At 41.3% G+C, this 23,234-nt stretch overlaps 1 protein-coding gene across 20 annotated transcripts in view; it reads right to left on the bottom strand.

Annotated features, from left to right (window-relative positions):
* KALRN (kalirin RhoGEF kinase) overlaps positions 1 to 23,234 on the bottom strand; it is a 503,525-nt gene that overhangs the window by 169,398 nt on the left and 310,893 nt on the right. For 17 of the 20 annotated variants that reach the window (XR_011152025.1, XM_069021109.1, XM_069021107.1 and 14 more), the window contains 3 exons: positions 17,236 to 17,405; positions 11,560 to 11,734; positions 914 to 1,109 (listed from right to left, as the gene is read on the bottom strand). Coding sequence is in view for 19 of the 20 variants with exons in the window: in XM_069021109.1 (XP_068877210.1) it covers positions 914 to 1,109; positions 11,560 to 11,734; positions 17,236 to 17,405 (541 nt within the window). In the remaining variant the exon portion in view is untranslated. The other 3 variants (XM_069021121.1, XM_069021119.1, XM_069021120.1) reach the window with 3 other exon arrangements.

The raw sequence follows: 23,234 nt of genomic DNA, 5'->3' as shown, positions 1-23,234 counted from the left end.
AGGATACAAAAATCCTGACTCTTAGGATGTATTAGAAACAGGATCTTATGCTGAGAAGCAGAGTAAAATCAGAAGACTCCCTATCGAAATGAATCAAGACTTTCATTTAAGAGCACATCTCAAAGGGCTTTTTTACACTCAAGTTGCTACCTTTAACTTTTAAGTGTACTCTGAAAAGGAGAATTCCAGTATGGTTTATCATATTCCCTTTTTACACAAAAAAATTCAAAGTAGAACTGGCTGGAAACAAGAGCTCCATTTCATGACTGGTTTCAAGGCTCTCATATTTGGATTCTTTCCCAGAGGACTCTTGGATAACTAGATTCTTTCTCCCCTCAGGCATGTCTGCACCCTGAAATGGGGAACAGGGAAAAGGTCTGAAGAGAATAAAGCCGGCCCAACTGGTCAGTTTGACTCTCACTAAAGTCTATTTGCAGTAAGATTAACAAGCTAAGAAGTCTAGAACAACTAGACTTCATCCAGACCTGAGGTCTGACTGCCCAGCTCAAGGATCTGTAGCTCATGACTCTGCAGTGCTTGTTTCTGAGCTAGAAGCAAGGACAAGGAGCTTGTCTTGCCCTCCCCTCCCCATCTAATTTGGAGTCAATCACAAACATCCTGCAGCTGTGAAACTTTCTGAATGAAACTTGAAAGTCAGCTTCATTTCCTCAATGAGTTCCAATCTCAAGGAAACAGCAGGTTTTTACATAAAATCCTGAATCAAAATTCTCAAAACAAGCGGAACAGTTCTCAGAGAGGAGAGACAGGTATTGCCCGTACTTAACGTTAAAAGCTTATTTATTTGCTATGTATTGCAGTATTTTTGCCTGAACTGGGGGTCTTGGGCTTTTTCTTGTTTTATTTTGTTTTTTTTTTCCTCCATGTGGAATAGAGACCAAATTGCTCTGCTCACCTGAAGCCTGGACCTCCATAATGTATTGGTGCAAGTCTTGCCCTTGCTGGATGACTTCAAAGGTCATGTTGTTCATGGCCAGTTTCCGCTCAGTGTGCCGCTGCAATCGCTGCTCAGCCAGAGTGAGATCCTCAGTGTTGAAATCATTCATTTGTCTCAGCAGATCTTCATTCCAGGCATCCAGCTCTGCTGTGACCTTCATGGGCAGAAGACAGGCACTGTATTCACTCAGGATCAATGAAATACCTTACTCTCAAACAATGTTTGGACCAGAAAATACTTCACATTTTGACTCTGATCCAGAAACCTTCAAACCACAGCCACAGTACACTCCAGATCCTGCCCAACTAATGCTCACACTTCACATTTTTTTAGGTGAGTATCCATGAAAAGGTTATAAGTCCAACAAAAACTGTCACCTTCCTTTTCCTTTGCACATCCCAAATGACACTGGAAGAGAATACCCACTACATTATCATTGATGGCAGAACAAATGTTTCTGAATATATTCAAATTAAGTGAAAAAATAACATTTCTGGAATTACAAAGGACCCTGCAAACACACAATCCCAAAATGGCCTGAATGTTTCTAAAACCATTTTGCAACACACTAAATGTTACATATCACAGATGTAATGCACAACACAGTAACATCACACTCAAGGTTTAGGTGAATCATCTACAGATTCATGAATGGTACCTGGCTGTAACCAAAGACCTGCCAGTAACTCCTGGGAACATGCAAGATCTTCTTTGCTTTCTCTGCTTCCTAATTGTGACACGCAGGCCGATTTTAGCAGTCCATTTATTGTATCCTCTGCATTTTACATTTTTCTCCACAGTAGCCAGCTGGTATCAAAGTCCTCCAATTTTGCCTGGGCAATTAAAGCAAGATCTAGTCTCCACCTAAACAGCCTAGTCTCACCTCGACCTAGGTTCTGCTACCGCAGGCAAAAAAGAGAGAATGTGCTAGTGACAATGAATGAGGGAAGGGGGACAAGGGAAATGGGAATTAAGTCGTACAGGGCAGAATACAAGTCTTAGAAGGATTGAAAATTATTAAATAAATGCCTTAATTCTGATTAATAGGTCAATTCCTCATAGCTAGATTCAGGAGAGCTAAAAGTAGGTATCTACATTCCCATTTGTGCACGTTATGATGCAGTGAGAAGTTCTCTACTTTTCACTAAAAGTGCTCTTCAGGGCCTGTGTGCAGTGAGATGCTTAACTTCCCAAGGAGCCAAGATTCAAAATATTCCATTCAGCTTTCCTTTCCAGAAAATATACATTATATGCAACACAGGCTTAGGAAGACGACCCAAACGGACCAGCTCTCAGCCTTTCTCACATCAGAATGGACAGGAGCACATAGTTTTGTACTAGAAGGAAAAAGTGCACGTTTTAGGCTCTTTTTTGAGAAAAGCAGAAAAACAGACTTACTCAATGAAGAACTTGGGACTCAGCTGCAGGGTAGAAGGCAGAGTGTGGTTATCCTGAGGGGCTTCTATTTTTCTTCAGTTTGTTCCTTCGCCCATTCCACTCAATTACCTTTAAATAATAGCTATCTCTACACTGTCTTTGGCCCCATTCCTGATTCCAGCAGCCTCTGATTCATACACATATCACAGCAGGAGTTCCTGGACTGTGGAGACTTATTGGCAGAGTTAACAGATATGGAAAACTGTCCAAAGCTGATGGTGGAGAAGAGTTTTACTAGATACATTTACATTTAGGGACAGATGCTCAGCTAACAGTAATCAGAACTGAGGTGATCTTGACCTCATTTCAAACTACAAACAACAGAATTAATTCAGAGTGAGAGCAGGTTCCTACAGTCATGACAGGAACACAAAATTCAATGTAAATTCCTTTCTGCTATTTCTAATGGAAAAGCATGTGACATAAATGAATCAGAGGAACTTTCTCTTGGTAACTTCTCCACTTGGCTGCAGAAAGGACACTGATCAGCACTGCTTTTATTGTTAAATCTACAATAATTTCCATCCCAGCACTGGGAAATGGTTCTTCCTGACCGTACTGGTTTTTGCCCCTAAGCCCTGAGTGTCCAAGACAGGTCTGCAGCAGAGAGGAATCTGCAAACACTCAGGAGAAGGGTGGCTCCCAGAAAACCAGTGCAGTTCATGCTTGTGGCAGCAACCAGCTTTCACCAGGCCACACACACAGAAGGAGCTGCACCTAAACATCTACCTGTCCCTTGTGGACAATGGAGCTTAAAGGGTTTTTGCTCCATTATCCACACTCCCCAGATCACATCAGTGTTCCAACTAAAGAGGAAAGGATGGTACAAGGCAGTGAGGACACAAGCTGATAAACAATGTGGGATGCAAGGCCAGCCCATCGTGCTCCGTGTCACACTGTCAGGGCCAGGAACAGAGCTCAGCCTGCACCTGAGCAGCTCTGGACAGTCAGACACGTCCAGCAGTGACAAAGCTGTCAGAGTGAGTGCCAGCTCTGCCAGGCCAAGAGCACAGCCACCAGTAGAGGGAAGGAGGGAAGCAGCCTTTGAGTGGGGGCTGATGAAGGAGTGACAGCCATCCGTGTGCTGGGTCAGGGGAAGAGAGGAAGGAATCAGGCACAGCAAGAGGTGGAACAACATCAAATTTCTCAGGCTAAGTGGGTACAGGAAGGCTGGGTACATTGCTCTCAGTAACAAACAGATGGCTAGCAGGGAATCTAATGCACACTAAGGCAAGAAGCAATAGCAGGGCTGTGATAACAACCCAGGTTTCCTGAATCCCAATCTGGTGCCCTATTCCAGAGTCCATGCTGCTTTACTTATCTCATTAAGACATTTCCTTTTCTGTCTGTACAGACAATGCCTCAAAATCCCAGCATTTCCTGTACTTCAAATAGGACCATTTAGAAATGGTGCCAGAGCCTGCATCTACTGGTTTGCTTTGGGTACAGGGAAAATGATTTCTTTTTCTTGAGGAATAAGATGTAATTAGGCAGCTCTGTTAACTACAGCCATATATTTTTCAAGTCCAAAAATTGGATGCTTTCACAGATTAGTCAGGCCTTGATATCTCTGATAAAACTTGGACTGCATCAAACAGAAGTGTCCTGTCCCCTAAGCCGTGGCAAGACCCAGTTGCACTGGGCCTGTGTCAGGAATTCTCTCATAAATGAGGGTCACTTGGCCATGAACTTGTTTTATTCCCTTTTGACAAAGAAGAATGGCTGAATAGTTTACCCTGTTCATGTGCTAGTTTTTTGGTGGGAAGAACTGACAGAGCTTTTTATTTTATTCACTTTACTTCCCAGTGTTTGTGATTCTAAATAGACTTCAGCAACCTTCACAGGCAGTGAGAGAAGGGAAGCCCTGCTGTAACAGAAGACCTGAGCTCTACTCTGTTCTGCTGTGGCTTCAGAAAGAAACTGTACCAAAGCAAAAGGGTTGTGAGAGCAGCAAGAGCAGCAGTGCACTGGTCTACACTAGCACAGGCAGCAGCCTCATCCCCTGGTTCCCACACTGTTCCAAGGAAAGCTGCACATACGACTCATTGTCAGCCATACTTCAGCCAACTCCTTGGAAGGAGCCACCCTCCTTTTTTTGTGGGTCATACAAGGTCAGTGGCCAAGAAACAGCTTCCAAGTACTAAAAGAAGGTCAAATGATCCAGGAGTACTGATGAGAGAAAGACATGACAAAGCTGTTGATTCCAATGAGCCTAGGAAGCACATTTTGTAATCCTTCACCTGAAACAGATGCTCCTGCTGCCACGATGACAGGAGGAGAAGCAATGCTGGCAGTGAACCCACTCTAGTATGAAGTGAGATATCCTTATCAGAGAAATGGAGGAAGCACGTGAGCAAATGCTGGGTCTGTGTGAGCTCCATGGGACCACCACAGAGCAATTATGGATATATAGACTATGGCAGCCAGGTCTGTTTTCCAGGCAGACACAGTGACCACAGTCTAGACCACATAGCCTTTAGGCAGGAATCCTCCTAAAGCAGCAATTTAATATATCCAAATTCCCACTGCTGCAATACTGCTGCATTTGCTGCCTCCTGGATTTATCATGTTGCAACATCAGCAGGAGATGTGACCAAATGGAGAGGGACATGTTCTCCAGTCCTGGAGAACAATGAGAGGTATAGAGAAGAGATACACAGGTGAAAAGTAGTAGCATTAATAATAACAACAGGAGCAGTCCAGGCAGCTCATGCCTACCTTGTAGCTTGTTTGTGAGTTAGGCCAAAGAGCCTGCCAGAGTTGCAGCAGCTGCTGTACAGGCAATTGTACATCTCCAATAAGTTATCTAAATCCTTAAATATATTTTTTTTATGCTGCTGCTGCAATTTTCTATAAAATGGTGCTTCTGAGCCTTGAATGCTTCTTGTTTAGCCTTAATTCAGTGTTCAACACCTAAGGTCATCTTGTTTAATGGCAACCTGAAAATTTTGTTTGCCAGTTGAAGGAGGTGGAGAGGGGAAGTGAGGAATCAAGTGAAAGAAGATAAATGCTACATGGAAAATGAATCACATAGGAGCTGATATTCTGAAGTATGGGCTGAGGAAGGGCATATGAGGAGGAGGGAAAAACGCTCTATCATGGGAGCACAAGCTATCAACACAAAGAGAGTGGGCTTGAGAGGGATCTAAAATAAAGATGCCTGCGAAGAATAAGCAAATGTAGGAGGCAGGTTGCAACAAAAAAGATGGTGCAAGTAGGAAGAGAAGCAAAGGTGAGAAGAGTGGGTAGAGCATGGGGGTGAGCCAGGACAGGAAGAACAGCCACACAGGCACAGAGCAGATCTGTACTGAAAAGGCAAGCTCTAGCTCATCTCAAGAGAAAAAAAGTAACAGCCATACAGCTGGGATTAACAGAGTGAGGATGGATGAGATGAGAGGTAAGATTTGATCCAGGAAGGAATACAAAAACATTCCAACTCCTGGATGCAGAGGGATTGTCTGTGAGTGCAGAAAGAAAGGAATTATAATAGAGTTGGCGAGACCAGAACTCTAAGGCACACACCAGAGATGGGCACCAGGAATACCAAGGGCAGAGCACTCAGAGCAGGCTGAAGGAGCAGAGGGCTGGATGCGACCGTGTAAGTGGGTCCAGGAACGGACTAAGATAGGAAAGGGTAAATTGAACTGTCACTTCTACAGATCATACAAGCAGTAAGTTTGCTGTTCCTCTTTCTCAGGCCTTGGTTTTGGCTGATGCTGTGCAAAATGACAACACTGTCACCCCGATTTTTTGACAACAGACAGAGATGTTGCACTGGCTTAGTGGGGACCTGAGCCGCTGAAGTGTGAAAGGACTGTCACAGTGATGATTCTGCTCTGGTGCTTTTGACTCCTTTGAATCCCAAAAATATCTGGAGCAACAATGGAATTCAGCTCCAAAACCCAGGGTGCCCAGAACAGCTTAGAGCATTCCTTTTCTTAAAATGAACTGACATGCAGTTGGAAAATTGGCATACATGGAAAAGAGAAACAAAAGCTCAATAAGCATGAAACATTACAGGATTCCAGCTTATGAACAGAACAGGCTGATTTTTTTTTCACCATTCTGTCTTTCAAATCTATCTCAAAATCACTGTAACACTTATTTCTAATAAAGAAGTTCATACCTGGGTGTCAGCTCTTAGTCAGTGAGGGGGCTACAAAACATCTTGTACCTTCATGCAGGCAGCTAATGCTCTTGAAAGGTTCTGCTAGTGTTATAAAGCTGGAATGGGATGCTTGAATGAGTTGTAAATAACAGTGAAATGAGCTGCTGTGAAAGCTGCCTCCTGTTTCCTCCTAAACTCATGCTCAGGGATGGCTGTGAACAGCCAGAAGAGCCAGCAAGAGAAACCAAGGCTGAAAATTTTAATTAGCAGGTGAAACAGAGCCAAAGAAATTGATGGGGGAAAATTAGATGTCCAGCAGGTGAAGATTTTAGTCATCATGGGGTTTTTTGAAATATAACAAACTGCATACAAGATCCAATTTACACTGCACTGTGGGAACCCCCTTAATCCCTCCCAGGACTGTCTTGGTGTAGGAACCACATCATTTTAAGACTACAGAACACAGGTTCTGTCTAGCATTGCACTTTGTAGGAAAAGAAACAATACATGCAAGGGAAGGAGCTGGACACTTCTGGGAAAGGGAGAAGGAAGTTTCTTTTGAGGTAACCAACAAATGCTGCTGGACACGTATTGGCTGAGATCATTCCCGTTCACAGTCCTAGCGTTTTATAGAGGCCTACAGGTGAATTTGATAATCTCTCTACAAAAGCTTTAAAGGAAAAATATGCAGAAAGACTCTGCATGGCAGTAATTTTTTAGGGGTTGCAACTCAGTGCATTTTACCATTTGGTTCTTACACATTTACTCAGCATTTTGCTGTACATTTACATTCACTCAAATAATGGTTAATAAGCCTCTAAATTGCTATTCCTGAAGCAAAAGACAAAGTATACTTGACAGAGCTTCCTGAGGATAGAACTCTGGAGCAAGACTGTGCTTTGTATGTGTAATACACTCAGCGTGGTGCCAGCACTGCTGCTGATGTCTGCCAGCCCTCAGCCCTCCAGCCTTACTCCCGATTTCCTCGCAGCAGATCAGCTACCACATTCACATTCCATGAAATCTCCCAAGTTACCTGGCTGGCTGCACAAACTCAGTTGAAGTCAGTATCATACAGAAAGACCAACCATATAATCCCAATGATCCCATCTTGTTTTGAAATGCGCAGTGGCTTGGTAAAGGAATAAAACATATCAGGCATCAGAGTTGGACACGTTTCCTAAATAAAAGATGGGCTGTCATTTTGTGGTGTGAAAATTTAGGGCAGAACAGCCTCCCATAGGGACAGCCAGGCTCTCTCATGTTTCTGTTATGTCTGTTTCCAGGTGTTGCCATAGTTGGGATTTCATAACTTAACCCAAGAATCCAGAGTGTAAATATCAGTCAATATAATGAGATTAAGGCAAGAAAGAACAGGCAGCTCATGCAATGGGCCTGTGGGTTTGTAGCCAAATTCATATCTGCCAAACCTGCCATGACTCCAGGACAACACAAAAGCTGCCTGTGAGGCTTAGAAGTCCTTAAAAGTCCTAAATGAACACAGCTGGCCTGCCCTGCCAAAGAAATGGGCAGGTGGCTTCTCTTAAAGGAAAGCATTTTTCCCGAAGACAAAATGCAACAATAGTTGACAGGTTTTACTGAAGTACAAGATCAATAATGCCGAAATAGATGGAAGTAAGTGTTGCTTGTGCAGTAATCATTAATCCTGAAGTCTGTCTGGACTCCAAACCTCTGTCAAGAAGCAAAGATTATAGAAAATCTCAAAAACCAGGAGGGCTACAAAACAGATGGGCACAGTGTAAGTTTAGGAAGGTGCCAGAGGAACGGGTTATGTGATCTGTGGAACAAATTTCGATATCCGGGGAGAACAGACAAAGCAGGGAAGTTTCCAAAGAACAAAAGGCAGACACTTCCTAAACAAAACAGCAAATCACTCATTTGCCATTTGTGAATTTTTAAAAATCCTAATACTTTGTCTGCATTATTAATTAGAAAGGAGAGAGAGCAGCAGGGAAAATTAACAGAATTGAAAATGTTCAGTAGCAAAACTGGATGGAAAGAGAAAACATGAGATGTAAATGTTCTCTGAGGCTGAGCTCTAACTTACAGCCTTCCCTAAAGCTGTTGGAAGCAGATTGACTCCCACAGCTGCATCCCTCTGGCTTCCACTAGAGAGATGCAAATCTTCCTCTCACCAGAGCTGCCAGGCAAGGGACCTCATCTCAAGGGATTCCCTGGAGCACCAGAACCAACAGACCCAAATAACAGACCTAAGAAGGAAAAATTGGAAACTTGGGGCTTAACAAGGCAGAAGCAGCAATGAGGAGAAAAGTGTTCAAGTTTGGGAAGAGGAGGAGGAGGGCCCACACTCTGCAGGCAGTTTGTGTGAGCGCAGGGAGGATTAACGCAGCTGCAGCAGGTAGAAGTCTTTCACTAAGGATGTGTTCAGTATGGCTCTGCTCTTTGGACAGATGGAAGGGGGCTTATCTAGACTAGAAAAGGAGAAATTTATTTGACAATCAATCATACTGGTACACATTATTTCACTATTCTTAATCTATGCAGGATCTAGGCTATTATGGAAAATTAAAACCTAAATACATTTCCAGTCACAGCTCAAGCTACTTGTCTTTAGTAGCAAAAAATACTTAATTTCCTGTTTTAAATGTCATCATCTTTTCCCCTCAATAGCTGGGAAGAGTCAACCATCAGAAATACTACACGCTTTTAAATTATGGTGATGAAAAAATCCCTTTGTTTCTCAACAATGGCATGAGATAATTCTGTTAATTCTTGTAACAGTTTCCTACTGACTTGGAATCTTTATTATACAGCTGAGGCAACTGACTGAAATCCAGTTTCTAAGCACCATTACTGTATCAATTTGAGCCAATTCAGCTGTTGTTTGAAATGCATAGCATACATGTGTTACTTAACGTTTTATTTTAAACTGCCTTTGTTTTATTATCCCTCAAACTGCCTTTCTTCTTTAAGCACTAACTGTACTTACAAGGTTTAAGATACTGACCTGGATATATTTTTCACCATGTTTTCAGTAGAAATTGTCACAATTATTCTAAAACAAAAAATATTTTTCTGAGAGAGGGAGCTTTCTAAATAAAATCATCTGCCCATAGACTCTCTATGAAACATGCTCTCAGATTTCCCTGTAATATTAATCTTGCAGAGGGAATTCAGATGTTCATTTGATAAAAAAAATAGCAAATCTACGTTGACAACTAAGTGGTGACTTTCTTTAAAATCCTTTCTAGCTAATCTGATTTTAGAAGACTCTGAAGCACATTTCCAATTTTAAATATCTTAATGTATCACAGCCACTCCATTCTGTGAATATAGAGAAGTAGGATCTGTGCAGAAGCAAATCAGAGGTATCCACAAAGTATTCCCATTCTGGTATCCCACGTGGAGGGGAACAGTGTAAGTTACATCCTCTCCTGATGCCTCGGTTGCCCCATCAGTAAAGTAATGCCTGGTGGTGACACTCTTTGATTGAAAGACTATTTAGAAAGAAAAATAATTTAGCACAATGATTTGTTTTAATTTTTTAAAAAGATTTTTACTTAAATCAGCACAATTATATGTTCAGACCTTGAATCTGCAGTGAAACAGGCTGAGACCTTAATGCATAACTCACATGGGTTCACCACATACTGCCTATAAACATATTTGGGCATTCCAGAAGCATATATTGGTTGTCTCTTTTATTTTTTTCTTCGTTTTTGAAAACACAGGTGCCATGTGTAGGTATGTTCAAGTACAGCATTCACACCCATTTACATCTTTAGAGTAAAACTCTCAATTATTCAGCATCTGCCACACCACATATATCAAAGTATCCTCTATTTAAACATAGGAGGTGACATACTTTGCTGGAAGAGCAGTATCTGATATGAAATAAATACATTTATATTTACATAAACAACCAAAGAATACTGCCTCTCAATAGCAAGGAGGCTGCATATAACTGGTGAGTAAAGGAAACTATTCCAATTTACATAATTAACAAGCACTGTAGGACAGACTGCAGTGAAATTCCTCACCGTGCAGTTGCAACAGAAAAGCTCAGATACTCCTCGCTGATTCCTATCTCTGGCATTCAGCTTTAGAACAGGACACCTTTTAGGAAACAGGACACCTGTTTCCTGCCTTTTATTCCACTATAGTTCATCATGCCATGCCTTAAACACAAAATGTAACGTGGCATTCTAAACCTCCCATTAGTTACCAGCACCCACCTTGACACTACGCAGAGATTTACCAACAATACCTTCAGGAAGGTATCATCCTCAAACACTTACACCTGCTCCCTGAACTAAACAAGCACCAGGGGGATACAGCAGGAGGAACATGTCCCAGGAAAGGACACAAGCACTGACATGAGTCTCATGGACTTTGTGTACAAGTTAATATACATTTTGTTCTTTTTTCATCATGTCCTACCAGAACTACAGTAAGTAATTACTGAGATTGGCTGGAGTCTCTTCGAAATTTCTCAGTCCAAGAATACCCCAATTATTAATGTTTTGATGAATTTTCCATCCAGTGATTTTGATTCCAAAACATAAGTTCAAAACACAACTGACAGACCTTTTTTTGCATGAAGACATAAAATGTACTTTAACTTTCCCCTCTAATATTCTTTTCCTTTTTAAATTAAAACCAGCCTTTCCTTTTATGCATAACATGGTTTTCACTCTGTGGTTTAAAGACAGGCATGTATCTGTATCTGAAGAGACAAACCTCACTGATAAGTGACACACGACTTTCAAATCCTTAAGTGACTCATGTCAACAGAGAGTTATAACAGGCATCTCATAAAGCTTCTCTGCAAAGCAGGCAGATTCTCAGTATAGTCAGCTAAGCACCCATGTACCTATTTCAGTGCATTCTGGCAGTTTATCCCAAAGTATAGTTTAGGTCCAACAGTCTGAATTAAAGAATGGTTGTAAATTGCTCTCCCCCTCACTGGACAGCTGAGCACAAAAAAACAGCTCGAGACATACCCTCAGAGACTATGTTCATGTGTCCTCTCTCTCCCACATCTCCCCCCTGCTCAGGTCAGGCAGCCAGCTCTTACCTCAATGGTGTACTGCTCAAAAATCCGGAGCTGAAGGAAAATGTCTAGCTTAATCTTCCTCTCATGGAAGAGCTCTTCCATCTGTACCTGGGCCTCGTCGAGCTGCTGAAGGACAGATTCAATGTGGCTGATGGAGCTGTTGTGGGGGGTCTTGTTGTTGGAAACAGCAGAGTCCCTGTAGCAAGGCAGAGAGCAGGGTTAAAGCTGAGCTGTGAGGCAGGCAAAAGAGCAAGAACTACACATCTGTGATTCTGTGTGCTGCTGAGGAGAAAACCCAAGCACAAAGGGCTGAGGGAAGGAACAGTGTGTGCAACACTCATCTCCTCTAGTTGCTGAAATCCTCCTGCTCCTGAGCTCGGCACAAAGTTTGAGCAGGGGGATCATCCTTTTTTGTGTGGTGACACTGTGACCTTACACACTTGGGAGGGGCAGGGGAAGAGATGGCACATCAATCTCAATGGCTCTCATGAGGAGACTGGCAGGCAATCACCTTTAATGCTACAGGGTCACCTGTTCCTGCCTATACTCACATCAAACTGAGATGCTATTCAGCCACCTGGACCTTTACAAGTTAATTTCCTGCATTACCTTATTACTTACAGACTAATTGAATTAGAATGATGAGTATTTGAGACCAACGGCTAGGGATGCCTTGATATCCTCTGGATTATGTAGTACAGAAATGGATACAGAATACAGTGCAAAAAAACCCCAACACACCTTTCCAACACTCTAAGAGAGATTCTGACTTGTCTTTTCACTGGAGAAGTGAAATGACATGTGACTGTGGCAAGTCAGATACTGCTCCAGTTACATTTTCCATTTACACGCAGCAGAAGGGAGCAGACCTTTTAACTGGTGAGCCAGGGCCAAGGGGGAATTGGCTGTTCTTGAAAGAAGTCTTACATGGGCACAGGACAGTCCTGAGTTCCTTTTCTACTTGTGCTTTCATGTATATATAGGTTCACCTAAAGTCTGCTATGTCTTCATCAATTTTTTTTTCAGTGACTGTTTTATGGATAAATACCATTTGCAGACATAAAGAACTGAAATTTATCCTCAAATGTTCCACACAAGGTCCCTCAACTTTCAGAAAGGCCAGAAAGGAAGCTCTGAAGCCAAAGTTTAATCTTGGCTTTGGCACGTCAGCTGAAACAAGATTCAGATGCAATGGTTTTCTCCATCCAACCTGCTCAAAGGTGCGTGATAGCAACTGCATTATTTGGTATATTTAAACTAAGACAACAGAAACCCCTATCAAATATACTGTTGGAAAGACTGTGCAAATTGTCATCACACAGGGTCAGAATAAAACAACAGCAGTCAACTTAAATATTAACACTGTCAGGGAGCATAATGGAGAAAAAAACAAGCATAATCTTTAGCAGACGCTTTTTAAACTGAACTGGGCACTTACACAGGGTCATTTTGGCTGTGTTTAAAACACACCTTTCAGGTTCTAAGGCAATAAAACACACACATTATTCTGTTTTCATTAAGTGCCTTGAAGGAAAGGAACAAGCATTTGCCTGGACATCTAAGACTGAGAATGAAGTTAAAAATACAGAATACTATTAACTTCACAGTAATTAGCTCTTTGGATGTATTTCACCTCTTTTCCCTCAACTACTTGATATTTAATACACTGAACTTCAGATGCTCCAGCATTATTCTAAAGCAAGAACTACTGATTTCCCTTGCTTATAAGGGAATATTACACCAATATTTCTCTCTCCAGGTGTTATGGTTTCTGCCCCACTCTGTTTTCACATTCTTGGTAATCACAGGATCTCTCTCTGCCTCCACATTAGAGCTGTACAGAGGAAGAAGGAATGAAAACAACCAGAAATTTTGAAACTACAGCATAATCTGAGGCTGCATCCAATAAAGTTCTGTTTCCTTCAGTCAGCACCTGTCTTCTATAAAAGGACATGAAATAAATCTTCACTCAAATGCAGGATTATTACTATTCATATATTATCTAAATTACTCAATGAATTATTCAAGACTAGTGTTGAATAATCTCTCACGGGATCTAGAGACACAGTTTTAGAAATTCTTTTTCATTAAACATTTCACTCTTCAAATCAAGCTGCACTTGCATTTCAGTGACTGATGCAATATAAAAGTTTAAGAGTAGTAATCTGGTACTTTTTTTAAGTCTCCTTAGATAAGGTATTGGCAATCCCTAGCTAGTCTGGTTCAAGAAAGATTTCCCTACAGAAAAAAAACATTTCTGAGATTGCATGCCTCTGCCACAATATTTCTTGCTCTGTCTGGCAATGAGAAACTCTGGGAAAGAATAAATATAAGATCCTTACTAATCTTTGAAAGGCTATGGATTAGAGTTTTAAAATTCAAGGAAATTACTGGAAAAAAAAATCCCCAAAATAAACTTTGGGGAACATAAAATTGGACTCAGTAGATTGCTGCTGACTTTGTTTAAAATGAACACTGTGCTCCTAAAACCACTTTCAGTGCTTTAACTGTGAGAAAGCTCAGTGAGAAATACTCATTTTCTGAAGCTTATGGGCAAGATACCTAGCTCTTTACTGGCTTTTTTTTTCCAGCCACGAACATTCCTGCTCTTTCACATCTCACTGGAGCAAGTCATTGTTTTGCCTTTTACAGATGAGCAGAAATATTGCCCCCAGCAGCACCCCTGGAACCGCAGTTCAAAAGGTTTGCTTTGCATTGACTGTTGAGAACAACAATCACCTCAGTAAAGCACTGATAAGAAAGAGTGAAAAGTGTTTCCAATGTGAATCATGACATGTACAGAGTTGCTAGGTAGGCCTGTTTTACTCCTGATAGGTATGGGCTCCTGATGTAGTCACTGAGGCCTTGAAGACCTTGTGGGAAGAGCAGTCCCAGGCAAGGTATTTAGTTCAGGCAGCTGAGCTTTTCATCGCCTATCTGGAGGAAACACAGAGTGCTATTACACAAGTGATCCTCTCTAAACCAAAATCTGTTCTCTCAAAGATAAGGACAAGAAACGTAAAACTTTCCAAAGCTCCAGCAATTTTATTGCTTTTAACCTGAGTTCTGACATGCTTGATAAGAGCAGTGTATTTCATTCTCTTCATTGTTGTAGCGTTTGCAATCTTCATCTATTCTTCATGGCAGGTACAAGGTGATCCACACTGAAATGCAATCCAGTGTTAAGGAAAGATTGCAGCAATTCTAGTTTTTCCTTTTTTTTCTTTATCTGTGTGTTCTTTACCATTACCAGCAGCCACGAAAGCTTTTAAGAGTGGGCACACACAGAGGCAGCTTCATTGCATTTTTTCACACTGTTCTGGTTCACTTTTCACTTTTTGAAAGAGTCTGGGATCACATTACAGGCTTTGCAGTTAGTCAGAGTGCTCATATCCAACACTTGAACCAGCTCATCTTGACAGTTCAATGCTGCAAATTTTTGTGTGCATTCAAAAGTTTGGCAGCTGTTCTATCTGGTTTTGGTGTTAACTCCATCATAAGCAGGGAATCACTTTGCACAAATATGTTCACCTTGTTCCACCTTGCTCACTGCCCAGAGTACAAGCCAGACCTCAAACCCAACTTTTTTTTGTTAAACACAGCCACCACGAAACCTGCCTTGATATTTTGCAAACATTTAAGTGTGACACGAATTCCATGTCTCCAACATCTCAAAGCTGAGGCCACCATCACTTTTCCAAGATTGAAACTAAGAATTGACCACGTTCACATTAAGGAAACCTCAAGTCCCACACATCACCTTGCAGTTCACCTTTTCCCCATGCTCCACTGATTTCTCAGCTCCAGGTATTACCCTGGCCACTCTCCACAATTCCCCACAACTCAGGTGCAGGCAAAAAGCCTTTAGGCCAATCTCACAACCAGAACAAGGACTCTCAATGTAGACACTTTCTGCAACCCCACAAACCACTCCACACTCCACCTGATGGGCTTGTACAGGGTCCCTTTCAGACTTTTCTCCATGGGTGTTTGAACTGAAGTGATGCCATTCCAATAGTTGGGAAGAATAACAAAAAAATCTTTAGTCCATAATTTCACTGCCTTTTTTGATCTCACAGAAATGCCCTAAACTTTGCAAACAATTTCTTTGCATGTAAGTAAGTGACCATGCAGACCTTTGACTGACCTGCTACAGCTGGCCACAGACACATTCTCAGCTAAAACCCCTTCCCCTCTGGCAGCTCATTTAGCCTACTCAGCATGTTTCTTTCCTACTGATCTCATCAGCAAAGATGAATAGAAGGATGGAACCCACCTATGTCTACTCCTGATCCTTCCTCTCCAACTCTAAGACTGGCAAGCAATACCACAGCTTGGGTCCCTCACCCTCTCCTGTGATGCCAGCAAATCACACACAGCAGGAGTAGGAATCTCCAGGGGCTCTCCAGTGTGGCTGCCCAGGGCTGAATGACAATCAAAACCTAGAGCAGTCCTTTCAAATCTCTCTTTTTTTTTTTTTCTGACCCAGCAGAGAAAACTCTGCATCCAGAATGACAAGAAAAAGATTAGAGGAAAGCTCAGCATGTGGCAGTAGTAAAATAATTAAGGACTCCAGGAGGGCTCTTAAGGGCAGAGCTCCAACAGAACCCTCATTGTCCATTCTACTCTAGAGCATCTTAGGCTTTTCTTATCAGGTTCCTATCATGGCTCATGACTTTCTGCACATCTCAGGTAAAAAGTAAAGGCATCAGATTAGGAAAGCTCAGGGTGAGGATGCTGTAACTATCTGGGACAGCCTGGTGAAATGCATAAAACCTGGGATATTTGCATATTATAATGTATACAGAACATGCACACCATGTACATGTGGATAAGGGCAACCTGTACCAATACAAAGATCTAAATAATAAGTTATGGTTCAGTGCCCAGTAACATCCCTAAAGGGCAGGAAAACTTCACTGCTGTCAACAAAGCTAAAGGCACAGAAAACCACTGTTACAACAAATGAGAGAGATTTCACAACTACAAACTCTGTATAAGCTTACTCTGCAAATATTCATTTGATGATAATTGCAGATTGAGAAAGAAAAAACAACAAACCCCCAACAAAAAACTCGACACCCCTTCCCCCCCACCCTCTGATAAATTCTTGGGGTTAGTCTCCTTCATGTATTTTAAATTAGGCAAAAATGAGCTGGTTTAATTCATAGTGCTAGTAGAATCAGCAGTATAAGAGCCTCTTTGACACTATGAATAAACCCCACATACACAAAGATAAATAGAAGGGTGCTGCATGCAAAATGAAACAGTGAAGACTGTTAGACACGTGTGTATTTTATTAAGAGGACTACACTTATCCTACATTAGGAAACTAAACCATATAAATCACAAGGCCTCAGCTCACAACCATTTAACAATCTTCTATAAATACCAACTAAAAATATTCACTTCAAACACATTTGGTTCAATTCACTTGCCAGTGCCTATAAATAATCTCTCTGTCAAACAGGAAACCCATGTTCATCCACAGACTACTCTAATCAGTCCACACAAATCACTCCTTGTAATTTCAGTAAAACATTGAAAGGATCCTTCAAAGGATCTGAAGAATTACAAATAAGCAAAGAATTAACAAACTCTCCCAATTGATCCTAGCTTGCATTTCCCAACTTAGGCACCCCTAAAGCACAGCATGCATCAGATTTCTCAACACCTTTGCCCCAGGTGGATGCTTACCTGAGCTGCTGGATTAGATCTTCCCCTTCTTTAATAACATTGAGGGTAGCATCCAGGGTGGCTGTTTGCTGTTGCTGAAACTGCTTGATAAGCTCCTGAACTGCATCCACAGAGTCAGCACAGACATCCTCTAAGAGCTCCTTCTGCAGATCTTCCATCCATGTCCACAGCTGGGAAGAGGGGAGGGAAATATAAATCAGAGAGGGATTGAGATTTAACCCTTTTGCTCTCTAATTCCAGATCAATAGGCATTAGCTAGGGCTGCATGCTTCACAGGAAAACTGACCTCAAATTTCTAAACCCAAAAAGATACATTTGTTATTGATTCTATTTAAAGCAATAAAGTAAAATAAACATAATACCAGGTAGTTTTGTAAAAAAAAATTCAGTTTCTGTTCATTATACTAACATAATAACTAATTATTTTATTCTGATTAACTCTTTACACAAGTAATAAATTAAAATCCCCTACAGCTGTGATAACCTAACCCTTTCAGGAGCTGAGCACTATCAGCTGCTATTAATTTCACATGTAGCTGAAGCCTGTTGCAGGACAGACCTACAATCTTTGGTATGTGTGTACAGTACTGACTGAAGTCTAGCTGTGCCTGCTCAGCTATGCTTTCCCAGGGGTTGAGGTTTTGGTTTTTTTTTGTTTCCAGCACTTAAACCCCCTCCTCAAAATGCACTCAGACTCTGCATTTTAACTCTGAGAAAATCCAAACATAGGAGACAGAAATATTACCAATCAACCCCATGCAGCTCCATTAATTTTGAATAGTCCTGACTACCAGTTTTAAAGCCACAATCACAGCAACAAATCACTGCAAGTGCTTAGATGAGAATTTCCATCCAGCTGTTCATCAGAGGTCTGGACAGGGGCAGGAATGCCCCGGCAGCCTCTCGCTGGCTGTAAAGGCTTAAAGCGAACCGAGGTTTCCCCTTTAAGCTTGTGCTGAAAAGTGACTGCAAAATCGCACCAACCGAGCTGGCAGCCTGCCAGCAAACCCTAATGATTCCACCAGAGACACTATTCTGTGCCACGCCTGCCCCATTAACCCACATTTTGCTGGAATGTGCTGGAGGTAGCAGTGAAGTACCAGAGTGAGAAACAGCGCCAGCGCACTGGGAAATGTCAAAGGATGCGGCGCCGGCTTCTCCTGCCGTCCCAGGGACTGCACGGCTTTGTCCCACAGGGACCTTGGCGTGAACGTGAAGCAGAGGAGGACATTGTGCGTGGGTGGCAAAGAGCTGGTAAAAATGTTTGTGTTCAAAACGAGTTGCACTGGATCCCATCCTACAGCATTTCCTCCGACTGTGAATTCTGCACGTCCACATTAAACTAGAGGAGGATGGGGACGTCCAAAGCTCCAGCTGCCAAAGCTTCTCATAAACCAGGGCCCACACCTAAGGCCAGTCACTAAATGCTACACTATACACACACTACAGACTTCAAGGATATCACCCCAGTCCAAACCAAAATCATCAAACTTAGAACCTGGGCCAGCACACTCATGATACCAGAAAAGGGAGAGCCCAGCGCCTTGTGCTCTGTCCCCACCTCTGCTACTGACTCCTTGCTCAACAGACTTACAAAAACAAGTATTAAAACATATGCCTAACTTGTAGGCTTTTCAGAGTCAGCTTTGAATATCTTGGGTAAACGCCTCTGTTTATTCATAAATAGCATAATCATAATGGCCTGCCCTACTACTGGCCTGAAACGGAATGTCTTCTCTTGGGATATTTACATACTTTCACATTCTTAGGTAAAAGGCGTGGTATAAAAGGGCAACTATTAATAAAAGAAAAAATGTAAGTAAATAGGCATGAGAAAGAAGTGAAAAAATGAAAATATACTTAAAGAGCCAAATAGAAGGCTTTTTCATTTTTGGTCTGAGGTCCATGTGCTGAACTTCGGGAAGCTACCATAAAGGAGATTGCATTAGTGCCTTTATATATTAATTACATTGAGAATCTTCCTGATTTTGATCCAATCCCTGCACCCACTCAAACAGTAGGGACAGCTGGACTATAACAGACATGGACCAGGTTGTTCAGGGAATATTACTTCTGCTTATCAGACCTTAAAGTAATAGAGTACTTTGTAAATACAGAAAAATAGCTATGTGTATAAATCATCCTTCTGTTTTGAGGTGGGAAATACAGTAGTTTTTAAATTTCTTGCAGTTCTTAGTTCACTTGTCAACTTAACAAAAATAAAGCTCAGGGAATTTTCTGTACAAAAATGAAAGTGAAATAAGGAACTTTGTTCATTGTTAGGAATCTGCTGTTTTCTTGAAATTATCAATGTTAGGGCAGAGGAGAAAGTTTCCAAACTTCAGAGGAAAGTCCTGTGTTCAAAAGTATCTCCAGAAACCAGCTTTTCAGCAGCAGCATTGGACACTTAGTATCCTACTTCACTTTTTGAGTAGGCTTCTAAATCGAAGCAGTTTTAAAATACTTAAACATAAACTGTATTGTGTTCATCTGGAACCAAAACACTCATTAATTTCAGAGAGCACTCAAATACACTAACTCATATTAGCTTCAGATGTTTCCATTAATGACCTCTGACTGTAAGGATTTGCATAGTAAAACCTATCAGAATTTAGGTCATCCTTGACTCAGAGCCCTTTAATCCTTTAGACTCCACCAATCCCTGGAAAACCCTAATACAAAGAATCAGTCAATATTAATAAGATTAGGAAGACCTTTCAGGAACAATTCACAATAGGAACGTGATTCCAAAACCTTCTAGGTTCTGTGATACAACTAACAGCACCTGAAACAAATTGTTACCAAGCCTCGCTTGTGAATGCCACAGCAATGGACAGACCAACTCTGTATCACTGCAACACCACAGTCAGAACAGCTGTTAATCATAAAACAGAAATCACATCCTGCTTGTCACTGCTCAGGAAAATCAGTCCCTCTTAGAGCATGATGTTTCATTCCAATGCAAGTATTTGACTGATTAAAAAAAATCCTGACAGTTAAACCCCCAAATCACTGGATACCTTGTGCATTTCCAGTCCATGCTGTGACCTACTCTAAGCTAGATAGATTACTGAAGGAACTGTTCCCATTTTTCATCTATATCTGACCTATTGCACAGCACAACTCTTATTTCATATTTGCAGAAACTGACTTTCATTCTTAGCATGAACAAAATTTGTGTGCATTTGTCCCATTCTCATACATAATTCAAACTATTACCAAGGTACCACTTGATCCCATACAGGGGATATATGTAGATACATATTCCACATATAAAGACAGTATTTCCACATCTACCTGTGGTGATTTTCACTAAGTTTGCCAGTGATGCATGTGTCCAGAAAAGGAGATAATCTCTGCATTATGTTACTTGACAGGTACTAAACAAATAATACAGAATCCTAGAAAACAATTAAGAAGTATCACAAAAGTAAGTTTTGTTCTTCCTTCAACTGATCTATGCTTTAATATGATTAATGGATATGGAAATACCAATGCATTAGTGGTAGAACCTGAATTAAGTCTATCAGAGACATCCAGCCACAAATCTGACTCATGCAAACTACATGTAAATGTGTCATAGTTGTCAGCTACACTGGAATCTCAGGTAAATACCTATCCCTAAGACATACATGCTGAAGGTCCATAGTAGCTCCACAACTGAGGCTTTATTTATCAAGGCTTTAAACAAGAAAACTAATTCTCCTCTGATTATTAGAACAGTGGGAAAGAAGAATGACACCCCTCCTTTCTTTTGGGGGAGCATCTCGCGCCCCTCATGCATTTTGACAGCAACATTTGTGTCTTTCTTGGATATAAAACACAGGCAGTTTCCCTCCATCCAAGAGACAATACAGCTCTTTATTCCCAACTACTTCATCTGATGAAATACCCTCCATTTTACTCAAGTATTTAGTGAGACCACTTACTGGAGGTTTGAAGGACACCTGTGCCTGTTACCTAAAAATTAATGCTTTTGACTTAGAGCAAGAAACCACTTTAAACAAAATCCAAAACCTAAAGAGATTGCTAAGAAAATCTTGCCTGCATGATTGGAATAACTCTTAAACACCCAATGTTTATATGCTGCTATTTGTAAACGACAGAGATGAGTAATAATCCCCTCAAAAGCAGTTTAAAAGCACTGAGTAATGGGAGCAGCGCAAAGAACCAGTCAGTTCAATCCATGAGATTTACCACTGTACAGCATTTTGCTAGTCTTCAAAACAAGGATATCAGTGGAAACAAGCAACTTCCCAGGGTGTATATTCCACCCCTTTACTATGTCAGAGAAGCATCCGGTAATTGCAGGGCAGGCCCCAAAGGATGGTCATGACAACTCAGGAACAGAACATTCACCACAGCAATGAAGACTAGGACAGAATGCAGGAGAATTCAGTGACATACAAGGATCCTGCTGTCACTCCATGAATTGCAATGTGAGTGTTCAGAGAACCAAGGGCAGGCTGAAAAAAAGCCCAAAACCACACAAGCAGAGCTGCTCCAGAGAGAGATGTCCATCAACCCTATTTCCCTCTGCTACTATGCCAGGCTTGTCCAAACCTATTCTATGGCAGTAAAATTTAGCTAGGAATGCATAACATGCACTAGGAAGTCGCACAGATCTCAAGTTCAGGTTAATTTATGGCAGAACTTCAGCCTGCACTTGTGTTTAGGCATCTGTTCAAATGCTGCTGTGCAGCCAGCTTGACTGCACAGCCTTCAGTAAATTGTCTGTTCTACTTTAATTTCCCCACACCAACATGGTGGAAAAAATAAAACTTTCCAGCACAATTAACCCTCATCAGCTGGTATTTAGTCACACTTAGAATGCATCCAGTCCCATTTCAGTTGAAAGAACTAATGGGTTGTTGTAAATTGGAAGCATATTTCAACAACATTGTCCGAAGTCACATTCAAGCTCTCAAGGAAACGTCAACAGAAATACAGAAAACAAGGTCTGCAATGATGAGCTGCAAAGTGACCTCCTGCCACCATGGAAGTGTCACATAATGACAGCACTAACAAAATGTGACAGGATGGGATATGACCAGACACTATGTATGAAATGCCACAATATGCGACTTCCATGGTAAGACACAACCCATCAGACTCCCTGCTGCAAGACCTGATGTTGTCAGATACCACCAAACTGGTTGGGAAGAAATGACAAGTGTAAAGGGAACATTCTGTGAAAAAACCCATCTGATCTCTTTGAAACCTCTTTCTTGCTTTTTCCCTTTTCCTCGCCAATTTCTTGACATTCATCCTTGGTTGGGCTGCATCTGGTGCTTCTGTATGCTCAGGCTTTTTAATTAGTAACCTTGCCTATGGCAAAAGGATTTACACTGCCTAAACATCTGATGCTTTTTCCAAGTCCTGCGTGGACCAGATTGATATAGCACAAAATAATCTCCTCTCAAGGGAAATATGATTTGGGTAGCTAGGCTTACATCAGGGAGTGTGTAGATCCCCAGCCCAAGGTCATGTAAATGTAATTCAGGGACTATTTACTCTAGGAGAGAAAATTGATTTAGAACTGAAGAATCAAATGTACATGTTCTATGTTGCTTCTACTACCATCATGAATTGTAAAAACGTGTTCCTCTTCTAGCATAATTTTAGAATGTAATTTGTAATTAGGAATTTGGATATAATTAACTTCAGTAACTGTAATAATCAAGTTCTGCACTTGATCATACTGGTAATAGGCTAAGAAAAGTTCTTCCTACACTGGAAGATTTACTCAGTTTTATACCAGTGTGATACAGAACAGTTTGGTGCAGGAGAAGCTTCCCACACTACAAATGCAGTAATTTACTAAACTAAATGTAGATACCATTACATTCTCCTCTAAATTGTTCACTGGTTCTAAACATCTCATCACTTCTCAAATGGAAGTTGCAACACCCCTTCCCTCTCTGCTTTTTCCAGAGACTGGTTGTGTTTATCACTGGGATTCTTACCCTGATCTGTTGCTTTGAGCCTTTTGTATAACT

Source organism: Aphelocoma coerulescens, chromosome 7 (genome assembly GCF_041296385.1).
Source record: "Aphelocoma coerulescens isolate FSJ_1873_10779 chromosome 7, UR_Acoe_1.0, whole genome shotgun sequence".
NCBI lineage: Eukaryota > Metazoa > Chordata > Aves > Passeriformes > Corvidae > Aphelocoma > Aphelocoma coerulescens.
Note: the sequence above shows the minus strand (reverse complement) of the source record. Positions and strands in the feature narration are given on the sequence as shown.